The sequence below is a fragment of the Sardina pilchardus genome, chromosome 15, assembly GCF_963854185.1.
Source record: "Sardina pilchardus chromosome 15, fSarPil1.1, whole genome shotgun sequence".
Lineage (NCBI taxonomy): Eukaryota > Metazoa > Chordata > Actinopteri > Clupeiformes > Clupeidae > Sardina > Sardina pilchardus.
In genome coordinates this window covers 18,009,525-18,027,729 of record NC_085008.1, presented here as the reverse complement: position 1 = coordinate 18,027,729, position 18,205 = coordinate 18,009,525, and the positions used below count along the sequence as shown (strand labels likewise).

Sequence of the window (18,205 nt, the reverse complement as noted above, 5' to 3'; positions counted from 1 at the left end):
TCTGCGTCAGACGGGGAACAACATGGGGAACTGTGGAATGAGCTTATTTAAACAAAAACACTCCTCTAGTAAATTGACTCCAGGCAGCGAAATATTTTCCAATCAAAGCAGTGATCGAGTGCTCTCTGGTATTCATGGAGCTGGAATTGAAAGCAGGTAAATATCACCCCATTGACTCATCTATAGAAAATGACTCTGACAGGATGAAGAGTGTGCTTAATGCATAGCCTCTTGCAGGATATTTTCATTCATTATCCATGGAGCTCTCCAGAGAACAAGGCTGGCAAGCTAATCAATATGAAGATACTACCAGGGCTGCTAGCGTGACGCAGGTATAGATGGAGAAGCTATATGATATACAGTAATGAGTATAGTTTCACATGCAGCTCTGTGGGAGAGGTGGTCATTAAGCTGCATTTTGTTTGCCACAGTTTGCCTAGTCAGTTTTAGAAGTGAGGATATATGTTCTAGAAACTTGGCAGAAATACCATTTATGGGCTCTGTAGGAAATCGGCAACAAATGAGTATGTTGAGTTTGAGGATTTAATTGATGGGTTGTTGTGTATTATTATTATAATTGTATTATAATAATTATTATTATTCACTCAGTTTAGAGTGATTCTAGACCAGGAGTCAGCAACTTTTCTCTTAAAAGGGCCAGTTTTTTTTTTTACCAGAAATAAAATTAAATCTGTCCGAGGTCGCAAAATATCAGAACCATTTAAAAGAAATCCGTCTCTATCTGTATTAGCCTCAGGCATATGGCATACTCGCATACTCTGCATATACAGTGTACAGTAATATTTCCACTAACTGTTAATGCATTGGGACCACTTGAAGCTTAACGACTATATGAAGTTATTAGAAATATTTTATGACTTCAATTTTTAGAGAAAGCCACTAGAAAGGAGCTAAAGGGCCGCATGTGGCCCTAGGGCTGCAGGTTGCCTACCCCTGTGCTAGACAGTACCCACATACGTTATAATGAAATATTAGAACAAACATATTTAACAAAATCTCCTGGGTGGTAGCTGTGGTGGGAATCCAATAAATGTGTTGATGTGTTTTAGGCCTGTACGTACGTACGCGTCTTCTTAAATCATCAGATGAAAGGCCTTGGGATGGATGTCAGCATTAGAATGATTGTCTCTCAAGGACGCTGGTTTCTGGGTAATCTGCACTTTGTTCTGCGTTGTCATGGGAACACAGCAACATTTTTTGTTTTTACACACTCGAGAGGTTCTAAAAGTGTGCCCATGCAGCACACATGAGTCTAGTCCAGAAATGTGTGTTTTTGTCCAGGTTCACTTGAGGCACTCTAAAACCCAATTTGCGTGGCCTGGTAGTTTCACTTCTGGGCACTTGAAGCATATTTTGTAATTTCCTGAAATAAAGATGCAATTTAAATACAGGGATGTGTGTATGCTGCAATGTCTAGTCTTTGCAAATGCCATTATTTGGGTGGAGATGGAGGCTCCTTATGAAAGCATTGATGGAGGCTGGAGCTGATTGTTTTTCTTCCACCTCAGTATGAATGGAAAACAACTGAAGATGTTCAAAGAGATTTTTTTTTCCCTGGTCACAAGTATATTGATGGTGGAGGCAGCTCGGTTTTCTGCCTCATGTGTAGTGGCGCACTCCTGTCAGCATCTGAGGTTATCAGAGGCAGCGAGCGGAGTCATTGAGTTGGAAAGTGGTTTTGCTTTATCCTCTCAAACAGGGGTGACAAATGAACACGGGGATCGAGAAAGAGAGCAGGCCGTGAATGTGAGAGTCTGTGAACGCTCTGCTTGTCTTATGCAACACATGCAGGCTTTTGTCGTCTGTTGTGAAAAGCATTAAAAAAAATGCTCTCCTTCATGCCGACTTGTCTGCCTGCTCGCCGCATCCCAGATGAAAGTGACTGCGGAGCTGCCGACAGGTGGGCGCATTCGTAAGGCGTCTGCTCTTTGTTGGTCGTAAATCCATCTCAACCTTTGCCATTAGCTTGGAACAAACAAAAAAGGGAGAAGTTGAAAAGCGGATGTTTTGTAGCTCCTCTGGTGTAATGGCAGCGATTAAGCGTCGATGTGAAATCCGCCGCGAAAGGTAAACGGCATCGGGTGTGTTTGTACAGGTCGTCGGATGTTTGTAGACATGGTTTATGTGTCCCCCGCGTCCAGGGATTGGCTCGTACTGTAGTTAATGGACAGATGAGACAATAACACTTACACTTTGTGTGGGAGGGTCTGAGGTGAGTGAGTAGGCGTGGAAGTAGGGGAGAGGTTGAAGAGCAACACCGCCTGTCAGATTGATGAGTTTCTCGCTCTGCCCTTATCAGTGTGCTGCCTTTCACCACCGCTCAATGGGATCAGCTGACTCTGTGACCAGAGTGTGCAACACACTCGGGACAGCTCTGGGCCAGCTCTGGGCTGCGGTCCGCTCCAGGTCAACAGCGGAGCCGTTAACAGAATCAACATCTTGAATCTTGGTTGTGAATTGGGTCCAGTCCAGAATCTTAATCTTAATTTATGTGTTTTTATTCTATTCTATTTTATTATTTTTTTTAATTGTGCTCAGCCCCAGAGAGAATCAAACGTATTTTCATTGTACAGCTGCTATAGTAACAAATAGTGTGTGTGTGTGTGTGTGTGTGTGTGTGTGTGTGTGTGTGTGTGTGTGTGTTTGTGTTGGGTATTTCCTCCTGGCAGCCGGGGTTTAGTGAGGCCAGCTGACACACACAGTCACCTCACTGGTGTATACTGTACTGTATGTACATGGCGGAGAGCTCCTGGCGAGTTCCTGATTGCGTTGTGCCTGTGTGCAACATCGGTGGCAGAGCGACAGAGGGGCTCTGCCTGGGCTCTGTTCATACTTCTGCTACACCCAAACACTCACACTCACACTCAGACTCACACTACACTACATTGCATTGCGTATTTGCATTCTTTGAGCACACTGAGGAAGGCGCTAAGCCGAAACGCATCTGTGTAACAATAAAAAAACACGTTTATATGCAAAGTGCGGTCGCTTTTTTCCTTTCTTTTATTGCGTATTTGCATGCCTGCTGATGATCAGAAAGGTTAATGCAGTCCAGATCATCTCTGCGTCGTTGCACACCCATAAAGGGAGGGGGGGGGGGGGGGGGTGGAAGGTGCTGTGGAAGGTGCTCAGTGTGTTATTAAAAAAGCCCCTTTTCAGTAGTAGGTCTACCTTTCAGGAGAAGGCCTGTAGCAAAGTGATCATGCACTGCCATCTTCTGTCAATGCCTGACAAAGCATGGATTTGCTCCGCAAACATGAGTAGGCTTTCAGATTCCAATTTGATGATACTGTATGTCTACTGAGGAGGGTAGTACTCCGTATTATGAGAGATTGCCCCCAAAGTAAAAGTTATTTTGCCGTTTCCTGCAACAACTGGGTACAGACACTTGGCAATAGTGTGAAGTGCTAGAAGTACCACAGTGTGGAAACACACTGCTCTGCAACGCCTCCAGTGCAGCCATTCTCACAATCTACAGAAGTTGCTTTATGAGTTCGATCTAATCTCATATCCTCTTTTATTTCAGTCCCAAGAAGAAGTATGTGACCTCTTACACGCTGCACCTTTCCAGAACATTCTGCCGAGAGTTCATGTCAAAGGTGAGTTCAAGTACATATTTTTTGTGTGTGTATATGCTAGGGTGTGACTTGCATTGTTTTATGTTGTCTCTGTTTACACACAAGTTGGTGTGGAGGTGGATGTGTGTTTGTGCGTGTGTCTTAACATGTGTAGTCGACCTGTCATTGATTAATTATGTTTTGCCTTTGCAGAGGGGGAGCGTCTGGATGCCAAGATGAAGCGTTTGGAGGCCAAATACACAGCGCTGCATATGGTGCCACTAATTGAGCGCCTTGGCACACCGCAGGTGGGTATTCCTCTCACCCAACACCATTAGTGCTGAGCGCTGCGTCAGGCAATCAGGATCATTAGCACGAGCATTAGCAAAGCCAAACCCACAAGTGTGTGTGTGTGTGTGTGTGAGAGAGAGAGTGTATGAGTGTGTGAAGATGATGAGCTGGCTGCAGTATTGTGCTGTACTGATGGGTGTCGTTTTTGTTTTTTTGCGTCTCGTAGCAAATAGCCATCGCTCGTGAGGGAGACCTGCTGACTAAAGAGAGGCTGTGCTGTGGCCTCTCCATGTTTGAGGTCATCCTGACCCGCGTGCGAGGTTTCCTCGACGACCCCATCTGGCGCGGCCCGTTGCCCAGCAACGGCGTGATGCACGTGGACGAGTGCGTCGAGTTCCACCGCCTCTGGAGTGCCATGCAGTTTGTGTACTGCATCCCCGTGGGAGCACACGAGTTCACCGTGGAGTGAGTTCCAGCCCTTTTCCTAGAAGGCATCCATCTGTCGCGTCAGCAATTTGTATAGCTCCATTTCAAACACTGTTCTCAACTGCAACACCCTTACCAACAACACGGAAAACGGTGGTCAGCGCTACAATTATAGCCAACCTGATCAGCCTGTTAAGCAGATGGGGTTTTTTTATATCCAAAGTGACATACCACATATACCAGATAGTCACACTACTGTAGTCCTGCTAACAACAAATTACTATGGCCAAGGACACCTCACATCTGAACACCCTGATAAAGCAGTCACTCATGTCTGACCGTGTCCTGTTTTCACAGGCAATGCTTTGGCGATGGCCTCAACTGGGCTGGCTGCATGATCATCACCCTACTGGGCCAGCACCGGCGTTTCGACATCCTGGACTTCAGCTACCACCTGCTGAAGGTGCAGAAGCACGACGGAAAGGACGAGGTCATCAAGAGTGTGGTGAGTGAGGGACACGAGACTGAGTTTCTCAGAAAAGCTCGCCATGAACCCATCCCTCTGGGGCCAGCTACAGGTTGACAAAGACCAGAGCTCCTGGGAGCCTATTTTAAGATTTTAGATCTGTGTATTACAAAGATCTTACATTGTCTTGAGGTTATAAGTGTTTTGCTAGATCATGGCAAGAGTTTTTAAATTACTTCTATGTTTCTGTGTGTTGCTCAAAAAAGTTCCATCACATTTGTTTTTTTGCTATGATGTAAAAGCTCTTGAAGACGAGAACAACGTTTTTGATCACCGGTCTTTTCTATTTATTTTCTCCAGCCGCTGAAAAAGATGGTTGACAGAATCCGCAAGTACCAGATCCTGAATGATGAGATTTTTGCTATCCTCAACAAGTACCTGAAATCTGGGGATGGAGAGAACATGCCAGTGGAACACGTGAGGTGCTTCCAGCCACCCATCCACCAATCGCTAGCCAGCAACTGAAATTCCAACCGCACCTTCCACCAATCACATGCCATGAACTGAGATTCTTCTAGAGGCATTGATCCTTGCCAGAGCCTAGAGAACCATTGAGTCCACTGAATTTAGCAAGCCAGTAAGAGCACCAAACTGAAGTTTGTAATTCCTATTCAGAGAAGTAGTATCTAATGAAGAGATATCCTTCCTTTAGCCACATTCTCTTCTGAGCAAAAAGCGAAACAAGAAATATATACAATTATTATATATTGTGGCCCAAGTTAGTTATTGTCCATAAATGTTGTACACACGTGCCTTATTACAAATGAATAACTATTATCATTATGTTTTTAGGATAGTATGCAGCTCATTTTTCATGTTTTCTATACATACGGAAAAAGCAGAGGGAGGGAAGAGGGTTTTTACGGCTATTTAAAGGGTGTTGCTGTGGTGAATATCAAGAGTTACGGGGACCTATTGGGCAAAAGGGGTTGAAGGTAGAGTATATTTTCTATATGGTGGATTTGACAAATTGCATGCAATACTGTGTTTTCTATAATCTTGAAATTAAAGTAACCAAGTTCTTACCAATGTTAAAACATTATTCCTTGTGCCTTTTTGTATTTGAATGATTGTAACTTGATTTTAATTCAATAAATATAACATACAAAACTTTGGTAGACTGAATGTTTGTTTTTTGCTGCGAATAAAGCCTTCCACCAAAACTTTGATTTAGTAGGATCTCATGTCTGTGCATGGGTCAACTTTATTACAAAGATAAAGCAATCAAGTCAACTGGTAGAAAGGAACTCAGTGCATGTAAATACAGACATCTGTACAGAAATTCTAACAAAAAGCTCTTAAAAACATATAGGATCAATTATTTACAGTGCTACATGGAGAATGAGATGAGGGAGCCTAACCATGTAGTTAAGTTTGTTTTAAGTCAAAACCGAAAATGTATAATAAGGCAAATAATTCTAATTAAAAAAACAACAGTAGTTACAATCGATTGGTCCATCCAAGTCACCTTCTTTTTTTTGCCCAAAGAGTTGATTGTCTTAAGTTAAGCCTGTTTTTAAATAAAAACCAGGAAACAGGAACCCCCACTGCATCCTTAGTCCAGTAGATGCCATCTCCTGTCCCCCCCCCATTTCTACGCAATTGACGTGGAGCCATTCCTTCTAGAGACGCTGTCAAATGGCAGTCCTATCTCCCGGTCATCATGGTCCTCGGTGCGGTCATTGTCCAGCAGCTCGTAGCTGGAGTGGCCATTCCTTCTAGAGATGACGGTGAGGCCGTTGGGTGCTGAGGCCGGCGTCTCCTCCTTGCGGATGGTCACGGCCAGCGCGGCCAGGCTGATGTTGACGTCCTTGAAGGCGTGGAGCAGGAAGATGCCCACAATGATGGTGATGAAGCCACTGAGCGTGCCGATGATATCGTCCGTGGCCATGTGCTCCCACTCCTTGAAGAGGATGGCGGAGCAGGTGAGCACCGACGTGGTAAAGAACACGTAGTAGATGGGCGTCACCAGCGACGTGTTGAAGATGTCCAGCGCCTTGTTCAGGTAGTTGATCTGCGTGCTGACACAGGCCACCAGGGCCACCAGCAGTATCCACGAGAGCGGGTTGCTCACCACCGGCTGGCCGGCTATGGCCTCCTTGATGGCGATGCCCAGGCCCTTGACGCAGGAGACGGACAGGGCTCCGATCACCGAGCAGATGGTGATGTAGACCATGATGTTGGTCTGACCGCGCCTTGGACCCACCACGAAGATGAAGATGAGGGCCACGATGACCACGAGGGTGGCGAAGAACAGGAAAGCTTGTGGGGGAAATGATCGCGTCATTACATTTGTCACATGCTGCACCCACTCCAAAGTTCAATCACCTTTATTATTTCAATGCATCACACAATGCTCTTGAAACTGAAATGTTTCTCTGACACTGAGTCACTATGAATTACCTGGATCAACTAGCTTCTTGGCCATGACGTCCAGGCTGTCGATTTCCTCCTCCTGTGGGGCATGGATGACCATGGTAGTGGAGCCAAGGATACTGAGCAGACACCCCAGCTTCCCATGGAGATTCAGCCTCTCCGTCAGAAAGTAGGAGGACAGTATGGCACTATGAAAATAACAACAAAGGACACACCTATTACTCCACGGTCCTTGCAACAACATACTGAAGGTATTAGTCACCGGGAGGGGAAAAATGGGGGAGACACACACCTCACAAGAACACTGAGGGCGCCAAGTGGCGTCACGAGAGTAGCTGGAGCGAATGCGTAAGCAGCAAAGTTTGCACCTTCACCTGCTCCCACTGTTTAAGACCAAAGGCACAGTTATTTCAAATCAATAAATAAAGGGTATAGTAGGCATTATTGGGTACAGCTTCAAACCACATGTATAATGCTAAGTTCAGTGTGATATGGCATATAAAAAAAACAGAAGAAGAAACACTACAACACAACTTGAACATTCTTAAAAGATAATACTTTCACTTACTTGATAACAAGCCTGCCCACCACAACCATTCTTTTAGGTATGCATGTCCGCCTTGTCCTAAACAAAGAAAAGCACATTGAGCACAAAAACACACCTTTGTTTCTCTACAGCAATGTTAATGTAACTGGCAAACCCTGTCAAACAGCATTGCTGTTTCACCTGACAAGTGAGACACACAGCAACATAGTAATGGTTAACTCCCATAAAAACAACATTGTTGCTTAGTGAAACGGCTATGGAATTATTTTATGCCACATAATATCACACTGACAACTCTTTGGAGCAATAAAGGGTGGTTGCTGTAAGGACGGTTGAGGGGCAGCAGTAAAGCCCACCGCACCCTTCCATCAATGCTTCAGGAGGTCGCAAAGCAAGCCTGGGCAGTGAAGACATTCTAAATGGCCTCTCCTACCAACAACTCTTAACAGGAAAGCATTTTGGTGTGTATCAACTTCCTATGCCTTGCAACAGTCTCAACAGACAAGTTCAACATTGAAATATTCTCAAGAGTAAGAAAAGACTTTCAAACCCGAGAAGTACTGTACCTGCTCTCGTAGAGCCTGTCCTGGCAAGGCGGAGAAGCCCTTTTTTCTTCAATATAAAGCTTCCACCGATGAATATACTGGAGCTGATGGCCAACCCCAGGCCAATGTAGAAATCGTACTTTCCCCGGTCCTGACCCATTGCTATGCTGGATGTGCTGTTACTGTCCGTCACATTGATACCCAAACACTGTAGGGGCTGGCCGGTGTCGCAGACCTGACCAACTGTAAAACCTTAAAAGACAATATTAAGAGGTTACCTTCTCATTACAAAAAAAGAACACAGCTTGAACATAAAGAGAACACTCTTTAAACAAATCACATAATTTCAATCTAATTTCAACAATTTATAATCACTCACCCTGTGAGTACGTCACATTGCATAGTGTTAAAGTCTGGTTTTCTATAGTTTTGTTCATGGTCAATCGATATGATGAAACATCCCACTGTGGTCCCATTATCGTATCTAGAGTAGTACACCCTAGCTGTCTTGACCATTGTCTGAGAAAACCAGGAAGTGAATCTTCCTTTAGTATTATAATAGCTACCGAGTGAAAAGGCTAGCGACCAGCAAATACCATAGCTGAATCTTTCTCTAGACACATACAGGTTATTTCACATGCCAAAGACACGGCACATAAAACCACGTATTTCATTTGGAGAAAGTCACAAGGTTAACATAACTGACATTTCCGGCTATACACGGATAAGTGAGTTATTCATTGACTAAAACGGACGCATACTTTTGCAACACTAATGCTCTCGGACCTAGCTGCTACCAAACCTACACCTATACCACCTACCTACACCTATACTTTTACTTCAAAGTATATCCAGAAAAGTTTTAAGAGGGGCTCTGTAAGTTATATCACTCTTGACTGCTAGGTACCAGGAACTGCACATTGATGTTGGCATCAAGCCATCCAACATTATTATCAAGCTATCCTACAGCTCACAACAGCACTGTACCACGTCTTACCAAGTACAATGATTAGTGTCAGTTAATGTATGATAAATGTGTTGTTCACCGTTTGGTTTGAAAAAATACATTTCCCGTCAATGTCTGATATTATTGACGTTAGGCGTGGATCCCTCACCCAGCAGCAGGCTGTGGAAAGCTACCCCTTTCAGTAGCATACAATTTAGCAATACGGAGTGCTAAGATTGCAACTTGCTGAACAGTGGTCATATGTGACACGTTATTTACTAGGCCGGTACGTAGATTCGTAGATAATAAATAATATGAAGAAATTATGATGTCTAAAGCTACATAACTTACAAATTCACTTGTCTCGATGACTAGTAGTCAGATAGTAGCCACCTTGGCTCACTAGCTAGCTAATGTTAGCTTCATACTATAATGTTAGCTAGCTGAACAGTAGTTCATGACATGCATAAACTAAAACAGGCTTTAATACAGAATGAATCGTCACTACCTTTAGTGTCCTCGAGGTAAAATGATTAACTGGTTTTGTCCGTAAAAGTATTACATGCTGCTAATTTTGTTATATTGTTAACAGATCAAGCTATGTAGCTTCAGCCCTGCCTTCTTCATTGGCAAGGTTGATGGGCTGGTCCATAGACCTAAAAGTATCCTCCTACATTGAGGCGACTCAATGCGCAGGTGTGAAAATTTCACATTTTCATTGGACAGTCTTACGTACACTTGTAAACATTCTACGTGGTTCAACAACAACCAACTTCATTTAGGCCTATGTCTAGTTAATTAATCTATTTAATAGCCTAGAAATTTTCATTCACGACGATTTTCCCCTTAATTATAGGCCTATCCCACATCAGGTAACTGCTAGAGTAGCCTATTTGGAGCCATTTAATCTGGTTCAACCAAGAGTTAGTTGTGCAATTTTACCTGATTAGGACTGATGCTCCAAAGATACTTAAATAGCCTACTGCTTTTTCAACCGTCTCTGGATGCTCCTAAAAGCGAAACGGAAAAAAAATCACATGAAGATTAGCCTATCTTTCTCCCTGCTTATCGACGCTTACATAAAGAGGTTATAGGCCTACTCTGCGTTGGCATAGGCTACCCTACGCTAAAAGATGTGGCATACCTCACCTTTTGAGTCAGCCCCTATCATTAAGTTATTAGCCTACCTCAAGTTTCAATAGTGCCCAGTTAAGAAATCAGCTAAAAAGACGGCCATGGACCGATTTTAAAATGTTACCTGTCGAGGTGTCGATCTGGGTGAAGACAAACGCTCCTTGCGTGGCGCCTAGAATTACTCTCAATAATGCAAACGATTTAGGAAACACCGTAGCCTAGTCGGTTACAATTTCAGTTACAGTAGGTGCTGCTGGCTATTCACTTTCAAGCCTGCTAGTGCTTTCTGTGAAAGTAGCCTAGGCTAATGCCCCTAAAGGAAATAAACCACACGTAAAAATGATGAGGTAAGTAAATTCTTTGGGTATGAAGTCCCAAACATGCAGATAATGGTGCAGGTTAAACCAGTTCCTACAGGTGTCACAACGGTAGATTTTAGATTAAAATAAAGTTGAATGTCCAAATATGTAGGTAAAGGCAAAATATTGTTTTATTATTATAAACATTGAATTACAATGCACACTCACAGTATAATATGTATTAATGAATTAATACATGTCGTATATGCATAGCATAATTATATAAAAAAACCCAGTCATATCACACTGAGATATGCATTGAAATACATACTTTCAGTTGTCTATGTATTATCATCAATCAAATTACTTAACAAGTTTAAATATGTAAAATGTTATAGCACAGGTTTTTTCAAATACCTGGGACTGAGAATTACAGTTAAACTTCATCAAGAACAAATTCAGTGACTATAAAAGCTGTTATCACTCATCTTTTTTCAACATTTTAGTTTGTTTCCATGTCAGTAAAGCATCTTGGGAGATGCGCAACAGCGCAACCCCTATAGACACAGTGGTCAGACCGCAAAGCATGCCCAGGCAGTCCACTATGCTGACCGACGTCCACTCTCTAAAGAGAATGGCAGACGCCAAAATCACTGTCGAAGTGAATGTCACATAATAGATGGCCTCAAACATATGAGAGCTAAATTTTTCAAGGGCTCTGTTGATGAAAGTGAACTGAATCAGGATGCTGACTACAAGAGTGCCTAGTAAGCCCAAGAAGAGCATGAAAGCCCTGTTGTTGGCTACAGACTTCCCATCAAAGGCATCTTGAGCAGCCAGACCAAGACCTTTGCAGCAGGGCACTGTGAAAGTACCCAAGAGGGAGCAGATGCCAACATACACCATGATGTTGGACGACCCGTAGGCTGGAGCCAACCATCCAATGAAGATGACCAGCAGAACAGCAACCAGTGTGATGTACACCATGACCACTGCATATTGAGGACAGACACAGAAGACAGAACACAACTCAAACATGACATGCAGAGTATACATTGTGATTAATGCTGTAACTTGGCAAAAATGGGCTCTACGTAATTCAATTATGCCTACAGGCAGATCAACTTCCACACTGTATAAAATAGCTATGACAGAAAATTATTAGGCTGGTCTGATGTGCATAGAACATAGCATTATCGGAATGTAAAATGTAAACATTTTGTATCAAAGGCAATCTAATGTCTAGAAAGGGAAACACATAGATCTTTATTTTCATTGTGAGTGTTTACCAGGATCCACCAGCCTTTCTTCTAACTCTGCACTTGAGGTCACATTAGCAGATTTTGGAGAGTGAATGATGAGCACTACAGCGCCACAGCAGCAAAGCGCACAGCCAAGTTTGCCAAGGATGTTTAGGTGCTCCTGAAGAATGAAGGAGGCAAGGGCGGCCCTGTGACAGAATATTGGGGTCGGAGTTAGAGATAGAGTTGCCGGTGGGGGTTGACAGTTGGAATTAACCTTAAAGTGTTTTTGCAAATAATCCCTTTGCCGAACCAGCAAATGAACTCACCCAAAAATCACTCCAAGGGCTCCTAGAGGGGTGACCAGTACGGCTGGGGCCGCATTGTATGCCACAAAATTCCCAATCTGGCCCACCACAGCTATTTAAGGCCATTTGACAAAATTTGAAGATGACACAAAATATTGAAGAAAAAGGGTTAGGCCTAATTTTCGACTAATGATTAATAACAAAACAAAAACAAAAACATCTGTTTCACTCACTTGCAAGTGTACCGATCCACCACACAATGTCTGTTAAGTAAGATCCCCCTGAGAATTCACAATGTCAGCTTTTGTAGGCCTAGTTATAATTATTCATGGGAACACATATTTAGATGCTAAATGCTGCAGTTAATGGATTTATTTCGAGCATGCTATTTATTGCTTAACGTTTCTGAAAAACAGGCTGATTACCTCTTTCACGGGCACGTAAAATTCCCTTTTTCTGAAGCACAAAAGTAGATCCATTGATGAAACTGGACAGCACAGCAATCCCAACACCAAACGTGGCCATATGAAATGTTACAAAGTTACAACGCGATATGAATGTTACAAAGTTACAACGCGCGATGTTGCCTACCTACCCACACCTGTTACAAAGCTCCAAGGCGCGTGTCAAAAATGAATCAATTCTATGGATTTATTCAGAAGGTTCAGAAAAGCCATTTCCTGTATCTGTCACGTGGGTTTCGGCACTGCCCTCCCCTTTGGCGGCAGTTCCCGTTTCAGTCCAACTTTCCTAGCCTACTCGTCTCCTTAGATCAGGGATTCACGATCTCTGCGCCAAAGGGAGTGAACATAGCCTACAGTACAGGTGATTGTTGAATTCACATATTGTCAGCAAACTAAAGATATCACCTCTCTCAAAAGCCACATTGGCTTAGCCTTAGAGCAAGAGCATCTTGGCTTGCCCAGTTTTGATTATAAGTGCATGGCAGCATGGATCCGGAATCATTCTTTGAATCTTCTTTGTTAGTAATCATGTGTGCATGTAGGCTATCCAGCCGGCCCAGATGTTCAAATGTTCAAAACTAGACACCAACTTTACATAGTCTCCTGCTTGAGGAAGATTTAAATAAATGCTATAAAGATCTTTACCGACACACATAAATCATATGTGTAGCCTACATTAGGCCTAGGCCTAAGTACATTTACTTTTCTGTATGTCTGCCCACAGATGAGATATGGGTGAGTTGAGTTAATCCTGTCACAGCCTATTCACAGGGAGTCATGCCCGGCAACAAGATTTCAGAGACTGAACAAACACATTGTCACACATTTAACTTTATTATCAGCTGGTGGAAGGGCTTTGTGAACAAGTCAAAAACATTTTTTAAAATTACACTGAATTGTGTAACACGAATACAAAAAAGTCCCAACAGATCCCAAAATACCAGTCCCAATAATTCTATAGCCTATAAGTATAGCCTAGAGACGGTGAATATATCACTCAATGTCTCTCATTCACTTTCATTTGTACTGTAGGCTATACCACTGAGCAAATGGGTGTTTTGGAGCCCAACCAAATGGTGATCAGACCAAAATGCATGCTCAGGGTGTTCACTGTGCTGACTGACATCCACTCCACAAACTGAATGGCAGACATCATAATCACTGAGATTTAATGTCACATAATAGTAGGAATCAAACACATTGGAGTTGAGATGAAAATGAGTTGAATTAGGATGCTGGCTACAAAAGTCCCCGGTAAGCCCAAGAAGAGCATGACATCCCTGTTGCTGGCTGCAGACATCCCATCAAAGGCATTCAAACATGCCAGAACAATGCCTTTGATGCATGGGAAGACATCTTGAAATGCCAGATGAAAGCAATTTCAGCAGGGAAAGGCATCTTGAGTAGATCAAGACCTTTGCTGCAGGGAGGGAGCAGATGCCAACATACACCATGTTGGACGACCCATAGGCTGGGACCAACCATCCAATCAAGATGACCAGCAGAACGACAACTAGCATATACACCATGACAGATACAGAACACAACTCAAGCATGACATGCAGTAGACATTGTGATTTGTGATGAGCGCTATATCTGTACGAATGTAGAAAAGCAAATTTTTGTATTAGGAGATATGCAATGTCAAAGGACAAAAAAAGAGAGCATTTTGATCTTTGCTGTTATTGTACGAAGAGAACAAAAAGCTGGTCAGGACAAAACAACAATAAATGGCTTACAGAGACGTAGTGAAGTGAAGTAAAATGTGGTCAGAAGTGGTCAGTATGAAACTAGCAAATTTCACATAACAATAGATTGGAAAGTATTGCAAAACCAAAATGCACAAAGAAGATAATAACAAGAAGATAATAACACATTTAATGTAAAAGCAGAAGTCGGTTTCCACCCATATAATTGGCTCGGCTCAATTCTTTATTGGCTGAACTGTGTTTTGGTGACGTCCTGAGGAGTTGCTTCTGCTTCTGCTTCTGCTTCTGCTATGTTCAGATCTCATCGGGTTATTCAGCTGGAACACCTTCGTTCCTGACAGTTAGTCTAGACATAGGCTGTATTCTTAACAGCTGAATTAAGATCAACAGTCTGACATTCTGTTTGTGTTGTCTCCTTAGGATCTTTGGTCAGAGTGTTAATTGGTCTAACAGGATTCAGAGGTGGATTTTCCATGACAGCATTTTCATGATAACAAGCATTTTTGCAGAACCAGCAAATCAGACTACACTACAAAAGGGTTAATTTTTATATCAACAAGATATATCGCATTGTGGTACAAAATATGACTGCCATTCAGTTCCGCATAGTCCATTCTTAAGGGTTTATTATTTATTTTCTTAGAAATCTACTTAAGGTTTATTTTAAGATTGTTTTTGTGAATCCGGCCCCAGCTCACTTTAACTTGAGGTTTCAGAGAGATAAGCTGTGAAAAATGAAGCTCCTACAACTTTTGAGTTGCTGCATCCAGTCACCCAGGGAGGTCACTGAGATAGAGCTGCCGAGGTCAGGGGTCAAGGTCAAGGTCAAGGTCAAGGAGATGGGATCTGGAGTGATGGCCGATGGGGTCTGCACATCTGGACATGTCATGTAAATATCATGTTATTACTCTCCCCTCATGAAACATACTCTGAGCTACCCTCATCTTCATCCAGTTCTCTCACTTCACAATTGTCTTACTTCTTACACATTAGCCTACAGTAATAGTCTCCTAATATTGTTTCTTTTTAATCATAATAGGTGACTATCCAGATGACCTTGCAGCCTCACTCATAGCATTGTTCAGTGAAGAGGACAGGAGTAAGTACAACATATTTAGATGATATCTTAGGAAGTGGGCAATCAAATGATAATTTTATCTCCCTCTACAGACAAACAGCAGTCAACAACACCTCAGCTAACAAAAGAGGATGGTGCTGGAGACCAAGCATTGGCTGTGGTTCGTCTTAAATTGGATGTGGAAAAGTTCCACATTCACAACGAGAAGGCAATTGAGCTCCTCAAAAAATATCAGTAATGCCTGATGCATTGCATCACACAAATATTTCTATTAATCATTAATAAAATCATTCTACAGTAGCCTATTTTTAGCTTTTTGTTGATTGAGTCCTATTTCATATTTCCATTGGCTTCATAGTCAATAGTGTTCTACATGATAGGATCACCTAAGTTTAAATACATGACTCCACTGTACATCTAGTTGATGCTTCAAGACAAAGGAGTCCCTACATGGAGCCTCAAAGTCCTATGACACCTCATAACTTTATATGAGGGTATTTCTTGCCAAACACCCCAATGTACTCCAAGATCCAAGATTCTTGAGTAAGATCCTGGAGAAAGCAGTGGCTGCCCAGCTCCAACACCACATGTCCCACCATGAGCTCTTTGAACCACTCCAATCTGGTTTCCGACCCCATCATAGCACAGAGACAGCGCTCATCAAGATCACCAATGACCTTCTGATGGCTGCAGATAATGGCCTCGTCACCATCCTTGTCCTTCTGGACCTCTCTGCAGCCTTTGACACGGTCTCCCACACCATCCTCCTCTCCCGTCTCTCTGAACACATCGGCCTCACTGGCACAGCTCTCGCATGGTTTCAGTCCTACCTCTCAAATAGGAAACAATTCATCATGCTAAAAGGCTTCAAGTCCATCACAGCAGCAGTTAACCACGGTGTCCCCCAGGGGTCTGTCCTCGGCCCAATTCTCTTCACCATCTACATGCTCCCCCTTGGACAGATAATCCGTCAACATGGACTCAGCTTTCACTGCTATGCGGACGACACCCAGTTGTACATCAGCACGAAACCCTCTTCCCAGCTTCCACCCCTGCAACTCAACAACTGCCTGCAGGAAATTAAAAACTGGATGACCTCTAACCTCCTAAAACTAAACAGCAGCAAAACAGAGCTCATGTGGTGGCTCCAGCACCACTGCTTAAGAAGGTTGGAGATCTTGCCCTGGTCATAGATGGCTGTTCCACCTCCCTATCACCAGAGGAACGGAATCTGGGTGTTATCATCGACCCCACCCTCTCATTCCGGTCTCACATCAAGAACATCACCAAATCTGCCTTCTTCCACTTGCGCAACATCTCAAGACTCCGGCCATCACTATCCGACTCAGTTACTGAGACTCTCATCCACTCATTCATCACCTCCCGCCTGGACTACTGTAATGGTGTTCTGTCTGGGCTGCCTAGTAAGGCCCTGGACAGATTGCAGTATGTCCAGAACTCAGCTGCCAGGGTGCTAACTCACACCAAGCCCTGGCAGCACATCACCCCCATACTGAAGAAACTCCACTGGCTCCCTGTCAAAGCACGCATCACATACAAAATCCTCCTCCTCACGTACAAATCACTACACTCACTGGCACCCACGTACATTACTGATCTCCTCCACCCCTACTCCCAATCACGGTCCCTGCGCTCCACAGGCAAGGATCTACTCACCATTCCCCGCACCAAACTAAAGACTTTTGGTGATAGGGCCTTCTGCGTAACTGCTCCTACCCTATGGAACAACCTACCATCTCCCATCCGTTCTGCCACTTCCCTGTCAATGTTCAAAAAGCACCTGAAAACACACCTCTTCTCTCTGACCTACCCCTCTTAGCCCCCCACCCCCTCCCACCCTCCCCACTCTTGTTAAGCGACCTTGAGTATCTTGAAAGGCGCTATATAAATGTAATTTATTATTATTATTATTATTATTATTATTGTGTACTGCCTGACAACACCGCATGCTGCCAAGGGCCAGGAGAAATCGTTTCTTGTACCTCTAAGTCAACTCAGCAAGTCACCATTACAATCCCAAAAAACTTACCACCAAAATATAGGCCTCCTTTGCCAGATTCCAAAAGCAGGAGTTAAGCACACAATCTACTATTCTAAAACGGATTGTTCAAATCCTTCATTATGATTGGCTGAATGTGCCTCCACAACTTGCACAAAAGTTAGAGTAGCTGCGTCAAAGATCCTTCATTACTATCAAAATACAGCAACGCAATTCGTTTCTGTGGGAGGGTTTTAGGCAGTCCGCTTCGCGTCGTACCAAGCCAAGCCCCTTAGCTGTTCTAAAATCAGTGTAAACTAGGGCCTCTCGGAGCTTATTGCTTAAATATACCTCACCCAGATCCTAACTTTACTGAAATTGCCAAAGGTGTGACTGTCACACACAAACACAGTTCCCACCCCCAATTTACCTAGGATAGGGACAAAGCTTGATGAGCAAAATAGGCTATGGCACAAACACACAGAGACATGTGTGCGCACACACAAGGTTCAAACAAGGTTTTCACTCAAGTGCATGTGTCCATGTCTCCATCACACAATATCTGATGAGGAGGATCCCCTGAGAAATCAGATCAGGTCAGTAATAAAATAATAAACCAACCAATACCAGGTCAGGTCAGACATAACTAAACCAACCAAATCCAACCATGTCATAGTGTAATAACCAACCAATAGCCTATCTTAATAAATTATTACGTATTACTTTAATACCTTATTA

At 43.2% G+C, this 18,205-nt stretch overlaps 3 protein-coding genes across 6 annotated transcripts in view; 1 reads left to right on the top strand and 2 right to left on the bottom strand.

Annotated features, from left to right (window-relative positions):
• Positions 1-5,931, top strand: part of cyfip1 (cytoplasmic FMR1 interacting protein 1) — a 55,124-nt gene extending 49,193 nt beyond the window's left edge. The window contains exons 27-31 of the mRNA XM_062555352.1: positions 3,548-3,620; positions 3,792-3,886; positions 4,096-4,334; positions 4,653-4,800; positions 5,122-5,931. Of these exons, the coding sequence (XP_062411336.1) occupies positions 3,548-3,620; positions 3,792-3,886; positions 4,096-4,334; positions 4,653-4,800; positions 5,122-5,286 (720 nt within the window). The 3' untranslated portion in view covers positions 5,287-5,931. The remainder of the gene's footprint in view (positions 1-3,547; positions 3,621-3,791; positions 3,887-4,095; positions 4,335-4,652; positions 4,801-5,121) is intronic.
• Positions 5,932-5,985: 54 nt separating this feature from the next.
• On the bottom strand, positions 5,986-10,689 carry nipa2 (NIPA magnesium transporter 2). 4 transcript variants are annotated; one of them, XM_062555356.1, is made up of 7 exons: positions 10,494-10,689; positions 10,178-10,245; positions 8,311-8,541; positions 7,766-7,822; positions 7,490-7,580; positions 7,225-7,385; positions 5,986-7,083 (listed from the first exon to the last, which is right to left on the bottom strand). In XM_062555356.1, the coding sequence occupies exons 3-7, from the start codon at positions 8,447-8,449 to the stop codon at positions 6,416-6,418; spliced, it is 1,116 nt and encodes a 371-aa protein (XP_062411340.1). In that variant the 5' UTR covers positions 8,450-8,541; positions 10,178-10,245; positions 10,494-10,689; the 3' UTR covers positions 5,986-6,415. The 4 variants fall into 4 exon arrangements, with proteins under 4 accessions (XP_062411340.1, XP_062411341.1, XP_062411339.1 ...); XM_062555357.1 differs by lacking the exon at positions 10,178-10,245; XM_062555355.1 differs by lacking the exons at positions 10,178-10,245; positions 10,494-10,689 and adding an exon at positions 9,744-9,898.
• Positions 10,690-10,847: 158 nt separating this feature from the next.
• Positions 10,848-12,888, bottom strand: nipa1 (NIPA magnesium transporter 1). The gene is made up of 5 exons (XM_062556105.1): positions 12,643-12,888; positions 12,451-12,498; positions 12,239-12,329; positions 11,958-12,118; positions 10,848-11,660 (listed from the first exon to the last, which is right to left on the bottom strand). The coding sequence occupies exons 1-5, from the start codon at positions 12,740-12,742 to the stop codon at positions 11,149-11,151; spliced, it is 912 nt and encodes a 303-aa protein (XP_062412089.1). The 5' UTR covers positions 12,743-12,888; the 3' UTR covers positions 10,848-11,148.
• Between the last annotated feature and the right edge of the window lie 5,317 nt (positions 12,889-18,205).

Bases quoted from the DNA above. Each gene is read 5' to 3' on its own strand.
- nipa2 (XM_062555353.1), bottom strand. From the start codon at position 8,765: ATGGGACCACAGTGGGATGTTTCATCATATCGATTGACCATGAACAAA. The intron at 8,542-8,668 runs GTGAGTGATTAT...TTGTCTTTTAAG, and splicing joins CAATGTGACGTACTCACAGG to GTTTTACAGTTGGTCAGGTC. The intron at 7,581-7,765 runs GTAAGTGAAAGT...GGTCTTAAACAG, and splicing joins GTGGGCAGGCTTGTTATCAA to TGGGAGCAGGTGAAGGTGCA.
- nipa1 (XM_062556105.1), bottom strand. From the start codon at position 12,742: ATGGCCACGTTTGGTGTTGGGATTGCTGTGCTGTCCAGTTTCATCAAT. The intron at 12,330-12,450 runs GTGAGTGAAACA...GGCCTTAAATAG, and splicing joins GTGGATCGGTACACTTGCAA to CTGTGGTGGGCCAGATTGGG. The intron at 11,661-11,957 runs GTAAACACTCAC...CTCAATATGCAG, and splicing joins AGAAAGGCTGGTGGATCCTG to TGGTCATGGTGTACATCACA.